Source organism: Anoplopoma fimbria, chromosome 20 (assembly GCF_027596085.1).
Source record: "Anoplopoma fimbria isolate UVic2021 breed Golden Eagle Sablefish chromosome 20, Afim_UVic_2022, whole genome shotgun sequence".
Lineage (NCBI taxonomy): Eukaryota > Metazoa > Chordata > Actinopteri > Perciformes > Anoplopomatidae > Anoplopoma > Anoplopoma fimbria.
The window spans coordinates 12,623,444-12,635,887 of NC_072468.1; the positions used below are offsets into that span (position 1 = coordinate 12,623,444).

At 40.2% G+C, this 12,444-nt stretch overlaps 1 protein-coding gene across 1 annotated transcript in view; it reads left to right on the forward strand.

Annotated features, from left to right (window-relative positions):
* tsnare1 (T-SNARE Domain Containing 1) overlaps positions 1 to 9,806 on the forward strand; it is a 131,044-nt gene extending 121,238 nt beyond the window's left edge. The window contains 1 exon segment of the mRNA XM_054621279.1: positions 9,711 to 9,806. Within this exon segment, the coding sequence (XP_054477254.1) occupies positions 9,711 to 9,806 (96 nt within the window).
* Positions 9,807 to 12,444: the final 2,638 nt, after the last annotated feature.

A 12,444-nucleotide genomic window follows, 5' to 3' on the forward strand; every position in this document is an offset into this window, starting at 1 on the left:
CAGCGAACTGATACGAATACAGTAAGTGCAACAACTAATACGAATGCAATAAATGCTACGAGGAAGACTCAGGGTAGTACTTCTTGAAGAGGTGAGTTTTCAGTCTGCGCCTAAAGATGGGCAGCGACTCTGCTGTCCTGACGTCGGTGGGGAGTTCATTCCACCACTGAGGGGCCAGGACAGAAAAAAGCTGTGACCGGGTGGATCGGCCGCAGGGACCTCTGAGCGACGGGGCAACCAATCGCCCCGAGGCCGCAGAGCGAAGTGGTCGGGCAGGGGTGTAGGGCTTGACCAAGGCCTGGAGATAGGAAGGAGCTGTTCCTTTCACTGCCCTGTAGGCTAGCACCAGAGTCTTAAACTGGATGCGAGAACAAGAATACAAATCAGGAATGAATTGATTTCAAATAAACAGGCAATATCATATCAGATAGTGAAGAAAAGTTGAGGTCTCCTCTTTCTCCTATCCCTACTCTACCCGGTCAATCTAAATTATTATTTCTCAGAGCTTTTATTTATCCGACACCAACCCTGGATCATAATGAAGTTGATTGTTCCTACTTTGAGTAGCGGTGTCCAGATGACTTTGCAGGGGTTCAAACAGCTGTTTCTGCGGCCCTCTGAGTCGGCTCACGTCCCTCCGAACGGAAGTTGTTTCCGTCAGTGAAGCGAAGGAATGCCGGTGAAGGGCCCGCGGGAGCGTTGGTTCTCAGCGGTTCTTCCGAAAGCTCACCCAGTGAGTTGGCAAAAGTGTCTCTGAGTTTCACCCTCTGTAGTGGTGAGACGGATTGGCAAGCAGATCTCAGTCTCCGGGTCCTTCATGTTTTGCTTCAAGGCGGGAGTTGGATCCGGTGCTGTTTGGAGTGGGTTTTACTCTGAATTATTCTATAAATGAGGCTACTCGTTGAGATACTCAAACTAAACTCTTTGGCCTAAACGATAATAATTTAAGTTGATATCTCACGAGGTCAACAGATGTACACTAAAACAAAATAAGGCTTGCTTAAAAAGAATAATTATAAGATGCTCAAAGGAGTTTTGAGGAGAAAAGTACTGACAAAAACTGCTGTTCTAACATAAAATAATGGGAGCTTGTATGAAGCCCAACACTTAACAAGACACACAAACAAGGACAAAAACGAAAAGGACTTTTTATCTATTTGGGAAAGGTGTCGAGGCGTAAGGAGGGGTCTGGTTTACGACTTTGTTTTCTCAAGATTTGGGATTCCTTTGTCCATAGTGTCGGCGGTCTTGTTTAGTAAATTGACTAATCTAACATTTTAAATAAATAACCCACATACTTTTCTTCACTATGAGCTTAATAGACCTTACACACTTGTATGGATACAGAGATGGAATTTCAGTCACATACATTTGGTATACAGAATTTAAGAGGTTATGCATGTCAGATATGTGTTATCACCAATTGACCACTGGAAGGCAGTATGGTCACATGATGAGTCTGATCTATTGAAATATTTGAAAATGAATTTAACTCTGTTTTCCACTCCACAACTACGCAAGAAAAACGTATTATCCTGAAATCAAATGGGAAACACAGTGGGGTTATTGAATACTCCAAAGACGTATACAGTGTTATACCGAGCTACAGAGAATAATTGCAAGACACTGATGGTCAGTTCCTTTTCCTTGACCCAAGTAGTTTATGATGTGACCAGGAAAGACCAGATGTTCAGTTATCAGATAGAAAAAACAGGGGGAGGAGAGGAAGAAGGTTATTCATTGGTTCGGATTTCCCGGGCTGACTTCGTATCTTGACTTGAGCTCTTCCTCTCAACCTGTGGAGTGTCAGACCTGACGCCTTTATAGAGTGGGGGTTTTGGGAGTGTCTCTGCGAAAGTGTATTGAAACTTCCTCTGTAGAGATGAAAAACCAGAGAGGGGGGTGAAAAAGAATGTCTCGGATTGTTAGTCACTTCAGGCCTCTCCAACCTCGCTACACTCTATTTGATCCATCCATTTGTCCATGCCATCCTGTTCGTTGACTATATTGCTCTCTATACTATGCAGTTACTCTGAGCGTCTAATAATGATGCTAGTGGGTTTTATATTAAAACTGAGAGTCTGGTGCATCGTTATGAGACGCTGAGGGGCACTGACCAACCACTGGAATTCGTCGGGTTGGGAGTGAGACCGGTTTGGTAAAGCAGAAAAGGACAATATCATTCACAGCATAGCTTTTCCTTCCGAGCTATGAAAATAAATTTGAAGTGTGAATAGAATACTTAGTAAGGTTGATAAGCCAAACTTTAATGAGCCAGAGACACAGGCGGACTCTGGGTCTAGTTTTACTTGTGACTTGTGAATTAATTTCTTTACTTGAAAAACAAACCATTATATATTCCCACTCTAAAATCTGACTTCACATTTTATCTGCTTCCAATAAGTTATCTTTTCAATGGCAGGTAATAACAGCGATAGAGGAAGAATGCTTCTTCTCCAACTTCTACTTATCTTCCATTTACTCAAAGGCACTACCTGGTGGGGAAAACAGTGCAGCACATTCCCAACATGAATAGTGCTTAAAATAACACTGCAGCCTTAAAAAAACAAAAACTGCAGCATGTATGTTTAAATTATATGTTTTCTCTAGTCTTTATTTGCTATTTGGTATTGAGGTAATGCAAAAAACCAGAAAGAGATCAAGTTATGTAACTTTATTATTATGATACTTGGAATATATAACCTTCTAGATTTGTTACCAGGCAATCAGGAATTGTATCGGAATAAGTACCTCCCCCAACCCTGTGTATGTGTGTGAACTGAAATGCAATATGTTGATCAGAAAACCCCACGACAACACCCCAAACTATCTACCTCAATCCCTGAATGTGGGAGCAAAGCCACAGCAGTCTACAAAGAAGGTTGCAGAACGGTGCTGGTGCTTCACTCCGCTGACTCCCTCACACACACGCACACACACACGCACACACACACACACACACACACACACACACACACACAATGTGAAAGGCGCTATAAAGCAAGGCTTCCCCTATTGAATCCAGTGTGAATGTACACGCCAGACTTTGCTCTGAGATTAGTTCACCTCTGTTGCTCAAGGTTAACCCTCAATAGCAGCAATGATGACGTCTTTATGAGTCAAAAAAGCTTAAATCTGTCTTCATTGTAGTTTTTGAGAGCTTGAATGAATGAATTACATCACAATCAATGGCTTTGCTGTCCCTTTAAACAATGAGCTCTGAAGTAGTTGGTCAGAGGTGAGGCAGTTTTCCGTGACTCTACAACCTGATTAGATTTTTTAAAAGCTTGTTATCTTGAGGGTAGTTGATCGATGCTGATATTTAAAAAAGGAAATTACCTATAACAAAAATATCACCATTTATGTGCCCAAACATTTGTATGGATGAAACAGAAGATCATTAACAATGTTCTAAATTTTATTGAGATCCGATATTTTTGTAAGGGTGTTCACACAGGGTTTGCATTCTGGCAACTATGTGGTACTAGAATGTAGCCTAATTCCAGAAGTCTGAATAGTAGCCTACATCTTCTTTTTGTACAGTGAAACAAATAGGTCCAGTATTGTAGTGTATTTCCACAGGTTGGAGTTATAATTAACTGATCACAGCTTTATAGGTATGATTAGAAATTAGAATGGCCACAACTATGGCAACAAGCGTTGGTGAGATTGCTGCAGCTGTACATGTTGTAAGTCATATTACAGAAAGAAGAACTTAATACATTGTCACATTTTTTTATTATTATAAGAAAAACTCAAGCCACTCCTACCAACAGCTTCCTCCTACAACAACAGCTTGATGTTACATGACGGATACGTCACTTTCTACTGATTGGTAAGAGCAACAAAATAAATTATAGCATCAACATAATGCTATGCTACATAGAGCGTCCACTGTGTCAGAGGTAGAGGACATGACTGGCTTAACAAAAGGCCAATTAATTCTTAATAAAAGCCTATAAAATGCTGATGCTGGTGAAAGTTTTTGTTCCATTGTTGACAATGGTTGTCACAAGGCTTCGTCCCAGGATGCCAGGATTGTCCGTGAAGTCTGTGTTTACTTGCTGCTCTTCTTAAATATCATAATCAGGGTGACTGCATGGGACTCTGAGTTTTATGTAAATTGCATATAAGCCGATTACAAGTGAGGCAGTTCCGCTGTAAACATTATTTATTTTATGGACTTCCAATTTTCCCGACCAGATGCGATAAAGGGAAAATAATTTTATGGCCATTATCATTGCATTGCATTATGGTAGTATTATGAGGGTATTTCTCATGTCAAATAGGGTATGCAGTTTTTCTCCCAGAGACACAGCAAGTTTGTCTTCCATGTAAGGGAGGCGGATAGGAGATAGATCGGTTTGTATGGCATTAATATGAGCTTTAATGCCTATAATGCAGTTTTCTGCATTTTCCCTTGGATAAATGTATGTTTTTATAAAGGTTTATGGTTGTTAAAAGTCCCAGAGAGCTTTATACATATTGTATAGACCATGCTCTTGACCAGCACTGCAGACCTTCATATGGACTTGTGAGATTTCTTTGAGAGTGAAGTTGTAAAAACAAGACTTCTATGTCAAAAAAACAAAACTGACAATGCACCAGAGAAGATCAGTCTATCCGTTTACCCTAGGATGCCTAGCTGCACCCTATTTTCCCAAACATTTTTGTATGCTCATTATGGAGAATTGTTTTCCTCCGAGGAAATAACTTCAAAACTGAACCTCAAGTGTTCAAGAACAACAATGGCAAAGCTAATTTCCACAGCCATTTCCTTTTTCACTGGCGTCCTTTTACATAATTATCAGACTGAATGGGGCTTTGGTAATTTTTGCCACGACCTCAAAGATTTTAGGGTATTGAAGTCCCCAACAATAACAGTTTGTTTGTGCTGTGTTCTCCTGCTAACCATGGCAGCACTATCAGCCTAGTCCAGCTTTAAAATATTGATGCTAAAACGGAGTGGGGAATGGCTTTGTATGATTGAAGTTGTGATGGTTGGTAGCAGTGTTGCAGTCCTTTAGACCGATATTTTGAGGGTCTCAAAAAAAAGAGGATTCTGAGTTTTACTAAAATTGTTTAAATAACTGTGATTGCTAATAGTAAAAAAAGGAAACACTTAAATTTCATCAAGATATTTATCGTGAAAATGTTCAATAAAAGAGCCAAATAAAGATGAATCTTTATTTGTTTTCTCTGGGTGTTTTATGATAACGTGGATCTTTCAGATCACTTTGAGCAGTGCGTTTGGGCTTCATGAGCATTTGCAGTTTGTCATGCGGTTTTGGTCTTGACGTGGTCTCAACCCCTCATAGTGTTGGTCTGATCTCGGTCTTGTGCACTCTGGTCTTGGTCATGACTTGGTCTTGGTTTAGGTGGTCTTGACTACAACAGTGGTTCGTAGTGATGGAGGACCCTAGGGAATCCCTTCCCATCTCCCAACAGAGGTCCCTGATGTGGTTAAAAAGCTCCACAGAGGCAAGGTGCCCAAATTGGACAAGTATAACCCTAAGCTGCTGAAGGCTAAGAATTTTGTAAATCTCTTGTGGCTAACATGTTGCTGCTGTTTCCCTCTTCCCTCCCTGCCATAGATGTAATCCCCGCTACCCCTCCACCTTGTCCTCTCTCAGGTGCATTTCTTCGGCCATATACTCAAGTATAAAATGCGGCAGAAGATCCAACTCATTCAAAATCTATAACTTCCTCTGCACTCATACTTTGGGATTCTATTTTCACTGTTTCAAAGGATTCATGGATGACTCAAGGTTGTCACTATGTTACACGGGGTTGCACGAAAAAATTCAGTTGTAGGGCATTTGCTACCCAAGAAAAACAAGACAAACTAACACAACAAAAACTGTAGTGCATTTTTGTTATGCATTTTTTAATTTACATCAGGAGGAATGTATAGGAGTAGGCTGGGTGGTGAGGTAGCCTTAAGTCCTAAATGAGATAACTTGACTTCCATATGAGCTCTCTTCCCTCTTCTCCTGGGGGAAGAGGCTGACTCTGCTTTCTGTAGCGTTTTGTCTCAGAGGTTTGGCTGGGTGGTCTGCCATGGGCGGTGATCGTCTGAAGGTCCACTGCCAACGAATGAATCCAATCCCCACGCTCCTTCTTTAGTGTTGATGGGCGCATTCTGCCATATGCCATTGGTTCTCCAGTAATAAAGACGAAAATACGACAAATTAAGAAAAAAACATAGCGGAATTCATGGGAGATTCCGGTAGATGAATATGTGCCGAAGTTGCCTAAGCAAAATAACTTATTTGCAATACATGCAAAGATAACAAGGGAGTTCTGTTTTTGGCATCACCTGGCTACTTTTGCATTGTTTTATGATACAATGTAAAACAATGCAATCACCCCGGGGTAGCCCACTGCAGGTCTATCCACAAGCCTGCTAGGCTCATCTCTGGATAGCAGTCGGGTTTTGCTGTTTGTGAGATTTTGGTTGTGGTAGCCTAATTCTCGTGATATTTCTAAGGAACTTCAATTGCTGCAATTTACCATCAACACTGATTGGACAGCCACATAAAAAGTGGCAAATTTCTAATTTAAGAGGATTCTTCACTCTGAATAGAATCTTTTTTTTGTTGCTATCAACATTATGATTTAAGATACCGTCTATAGCTTCATAGCTTATCCAATTTTTTACATGATCAGATATAAAAAATGTATGAATTGCCAGCTGACACATGAACTACTATAAGACAGAAAAAGTGAATAAAACAGGTGCTGTCTTGTCCCTCAGGGCCTGTAGCACCCATAGGCCCTGAAGGGCTGGCGCTAAGGACCCCGTTTCTCTGGCAGATTAAGTCATTGGTGATAAGAGCATCCTCCTCTGTCTCTCCCTCTGCGAGTCTCTCTGTCCCGCCTGTCAGCCGGCCCTGCAATCTGGAAAATTTTGGTTCAAAAATACCGCAACATTTTCTTTGCTACACTAAGCCCGTTTTTGTTCCCCCCTCTACCTTATTTATTTCCTTGTTCTCCCCCAAATAAAAGCAGCGCCGGAATGAGCAAATAGAAAAGGAATACTAAAAGGTAGGGAAAGTGTGCTCGGAAAGAGAGGGAGGGAGGGAGGGATACAGTATATAGAGAGAGGGAGCGACTCAGCACTGTCAGAGCGAGCAGAGAGAAGGAGAGGATGGCAGAGAAAGTTTATAAGGCATAGTTTAGGAGGAAACGCGTGAGAGAAGCTGGGGAATCTGCGGTGGCCAGCTGCAAGAGGGGAGATAGCGGAGAAAGGCTTTTAATTCTCAATCCCCACAGAGCCTTTGAAAATTACCAATCTTCTTATCACAGACGCAGGGCTGCTTATGCAAATTGTTGTGGAGTGGAACGTTTAAACGGAAAATTACTCGACAGCATTTTTTTTTCCCTTTCCCCCTCTCCCTCTCTGCCTCTCTCTTCCACACAGAAAGCCTGTTTTGAGTCTCAGATAAGAAGATGAATTGCTCTCTCCGTGCTTTGAAGCGCGTCAGGATTTAAAGACTCCAGCCTCGGCTCTGGTCTAACGCTGCTGCTCTCGTTGCCTTTGTAGCAGAAAACAGGCTGGGGAAAAAAAAGGGGGATAAAAAGCATTTCAAAACAACATAGATTCTGTGCTCAAACACAGCGTCACCGCCTGAGGAGACAAGGAAATATAAATATTCCCTAACCCCTTCTCTTCACTCTATTTACTTTCATATTTTTCAAGTCAACATTTTCCCTCTTTTTTCCGACATGGCCAATAATTGACATGGATGAAAAAAGCTCATGTGCCGTGTGGAGGAAATGTTTGAAGCATTTGAAATCGAAATTTTACCACAGGCGATATTAGAAAATGAAACAGAACACAGTGTTGAAATCCATTCAAGTGCCACAATCACTTAAAATAAGAATAACTTATGGCGTGCAAGTGACTATGAAATTGTGTGGTTTGACATGTTTCTGAGTTCCACGTTCTGTGATCAAGTAGATTTTAACGTGCGCTTCATCCCTGTATAGACTTTGTAAGACTGAATTCTTACTGAATAGGCTGCCACTTGACTGACGTGAAGTGAGTTCTAAACAAAGTTGAATAAAAAAGTTGAAATTACCAGACCATAAAACGACCATAGATCAATGGATAATTGCTTTGTATCAATAATTTGCATATAATCGTACAAATATTCACCACATCAATTGCATTTAAAGTTTTTGAGTTTGAGTTTTAACAAGTATGTTATGTTCTGGTTGTACAGTCAATAATAACTAATCACATGTACAAATACAACTTACATAGAAACATCGTGCCGCACTTCACAGTTGATGTATAGGGGGCGGCTGTGGCACACAAGGTTGAGTGCTCGTTCCGTAACCACAGGGTTGGTGGTTTGAATCCCTCTACAGTCAAGCCGAGGTTAGGTGTCCTTGAGCGAGACACCTAACCCCAAGTTGCTCCCCGGGCGCATCTTAGCAGCCCACTGCTCCTCCTGGATGGGTTAAATGCAGAGAATTGTAATTTCCCCATTGTGGGACTAATAAAGGATTAATTATTATTATTATTATTATTATTATTATTATTATTATTATTATTATTATTATTATTATTATTATTATTATTATTATTATGTATGGTTTTGGGTTGACATTTCAGTACATTTTGAAGTCTAATGATAAACAGTCCGAAGGAATACACCTCGTCCAGCCCTAAATTGTGCACGTAAAATGAACACCCTGTATAAATGTATAAATTCTAAATCTTGTAAAATATGCAATTTATGAAGTAATATATTTATATATATACATATACATATATACACTTTATTATTCACATTTTTTAAAAGAAGTTTAAGACCAAAACACATCTTGAGCATATTCTAACAATGTTTTGTGCTTTGAAGTCAACGCTTTGAGATGATAAATCTGCATCACCAAGCCACCATTTTGTCACAGTTTTTCTTTACTATTTTTCTCAATTTTTACTTTTGAATTCGCAATGACCCATGAACTGAACAAGCTTATTATTGATTGCACTACATGTGCTGAATAGATACATTCAGGGGAAGATTTACGTCTGTCAGTCTTTTGCCTCCTTCCTCTTCTTTGTCATCCTCTCAGACAGTAAGGCTGCCATCACATAGACAAGAATAATGTGCAGCAGAGACATCACAGGGATGACTGCACAGCATTTTGATGGAGGGAAGTGTAGGCCAACCCTGGACAGTCATCCCATTCAGTCCTTCCTTCATTTTATCTGTATTTGTCAGTGTGACCTTGAATCTTCCAGTTCCTCCACAATCGGGTTAATCTTATTCGATGGAAATGCCACTTTCCTCGTTCTTTCCTGTTCCCTTATAAAATGTCTGGCCTTTTTTGTTCTTTTATTTTGTTCATGCTAGTAAAGGTGTGCCATGGGGTTGCATTAAATTAGCTCAGAAACAACAAAATAGGGCAGCTTGAGGCTCTGTAGTAATTAAACCAGGAACTTGGCATTTGCAGGGCTGCAAATGCACTATATGCAAACATGTTGGTTATTAGCTGTATATTTTTAGCTCTCGTGAACTGACTAATCGCTGGTTAAATCATTGCTGAGCTATGTGAACCACCAGCAGAAAGCGTTTGAAGGTAAACCATGCAGCATCATTATTGACTTGCCTTACACAGCAGACGGTGTACAGTGTCCAATAGGCTACTCTCTAATGCCTGAACTCCCCCGCCCACTCAATCCTTTCTATCCACAGAGACAGCTGAGGAAGAGGAAGTGCTACCTCCTTGTGGCCGGAGCCATCGTCCTCACCATCCTCATTGTCATCATTGCTGTTTCAGCAAGGAAATGAGACCGGCTGCTGAGGTAAGAACTGTCATCCACTATACCAGCACTGCAACCGCTGTCGGTTCCATATTAGTAATGCTAGTACTGGGAATGGACCAATAGTTTGCAAATGAATGACACTTTGGATGCCGACCTACTGTTCATCATGAAAGAAATATCATTTTGGCGTGATGACCGGGTCAGTTACAATCTGTTTCCGTAGGTGCAATCAGTGAAATCATACGTTGTGTGGTGTAGGACTGAGTATTAGTTTCAGAGTATTGTTCAAACAGTTGTTTGTTGGATATCTTACAAAAAACTGATTTGTTATGTCCATCAATAAGTGCGATCAGTTCGCCTGCAGAAGCCCCTGGAGTGCAGAACCTGTTTAGGGCAATAAAACTAGGTGGTTAGGTTTGGGAAGTAGCAGTAGCAGTACCTGAATGTCCTGGCTCATGATTCACGGGTTATTTACGAGTATCAGTGCATTATTTTTTTGTAGCTATAATAACAAACAGGGAATGCCTAAATATATCCACAACAGGAATTACTACATTTTATATATATCTTTTAAGATTAGAGTTGGATATCTATAGCTTTTTCTAATTTTGATTCTGTTACCGATTGGCACATCGTCTGGGTTTTATCTCTGCAGCTAAATACGGTTTTATCGAACCATTTCTCTTTTGTCAATCTTTAAAGTAAAAAGTAATACAGAAAACATTCAAGTTGCAGGTTTGTCATTTTGAGCCGTCACTGACGTTGCCAGTTAAAATGACTAACATCACCTCATGTAGATCAGATCAGATATAGATCATTAACATTAAAGCAGTAAATGCTGACAAGACACTTTATGCAGTTGTCCTGTGAAAATGCTCTTAAAAGGCTGTTGCCTTAGCCAGAGATAATTTGTGATGGAAGAGAATCATTGCTGTTTAACATTGCTCTACAACCATGAGTGGGCTGGGTGTTTCTTTAGTTCAACAACTACTCCAGAAGTGATCGAGCTAATGGTGTCATGTAAATTCCATTAAACTTTTTGAACCTCCCATTTAAATGTACTGTTACCCATATGGTGAATAGGATTACACTGAAAAAGAATACATTGATTTATTTAACTTTACATGTGAGTACATTTCCAATGTGTTACAATTTGATTTAAGCTTTACATTACTGTACAGGGAAACTACTTATGGTCAGATTCAGGGACATTTCAGGCAGAAATCCATTGTGCTACTTATCAAAATAAGACTTCTTTGATGACATCACATATTCAACAATATGCATTTAAAGCAAGAGTAGGTAATGTTTTTATAACCCTTTTGTGGTCTATTTGTTGAAATTGTCTTTACATCATGACAGTAATAAATTAATGAAAAAAAACAGAAACAAAATGAAAAAATATCTGTGTCTGTGGCAGGACTGTAAAAACCCGTCCAATCATATGATTTAGACTGAATCCTTTTATTCTACCTTCCCAGCGTGCACTCTGGCCATGCTATCGGAGTCTTTCACAGGCGGCTAGTTTGACAGCTTTGACTACTAACAAAAGTCATTCAGGAGCTCAGTTTCCTGCAAATGTTCATTGGTTTCATGAAAATGCTGTAAAACTGTGGGCCAAACATTGGCAAAGAGTTTCAAGTTAATCCCTCTGCTGCCTCATTTTTTCTTTTTTTGTGGTTTTATAAGATATCCACTTTTTCTTTTGATATAATCTTTATATACAGTACTGTAACACATGTTGAATAATCATGTGTTGACCACGTACCTGATAATAACTGAATAGACATCACTTTCCATCACCAAGCAGATTTAGAGAAACACATGAGATAAAACAACAACCGTGATTTGAGCCTTAGGGTTAGGCAGTCCATGATGATCTGACTTATCTTCTCAATATCGTGCATCTAACATAGCAGTGCTTTTTGTACCACATTGTTTGACATTGTTTGACATATTTACATCCAGTGGACAGGGTAAGTTTTACTAAAAGGGCAGAGGAGTCAGAATTTTTCTCTGAGCGCCAGATCATTTTGACAATTCTTCTCAAAGTGTTTGGGGCCGCGTTCCTTCCGCCTGGTATCTTCTCTTCAGAGTGCTCAAACCTTTTCAGAAAGGCGCCGGTGTCGTCGCTGTGAATGAAGTGCTCCCCAAACACTCAGTCAAATGAGTCAGCACACGTCTCAATCAAGTGGCCGCTGAGCAGTGAATCCAATGTTAAGATATTATTTTTAAAAAAGACATCAGGTTTTCATTATTTCCATTCTTTAGCGCTTTGGTGGGAGTCCTTGCCCCATTAAATAAACGCAGAGGCTTAAAGGTTCTCTATAAGATAATCGGAGTATTAGTATAGCAAACAACTATTTTGCATGTTAACATATAGAGGAGTAATGTCTACCTCAGCAGAGAAAGAAGTCCCAATTATTCTGTGTGAGTTGTGTGCTTTGTTGACATAACTGGGCCTGTTAGCTCTGTCAGCACTGTTGCCGTCACTGCAATGTTGGCGCTGTAAGCATCATTAGCTGCTAGCTGCCGGCTCAGCTGCCGCCATGTTTTTAAATTCTTTGTATTTTGGTTTGACGTTTGCTTGAGTGACTGTGTAATCAGTGTATTTCAATCTATGATGGTTAACCTGTTGGGGGTAATTTCCTCTTTCCAACTTG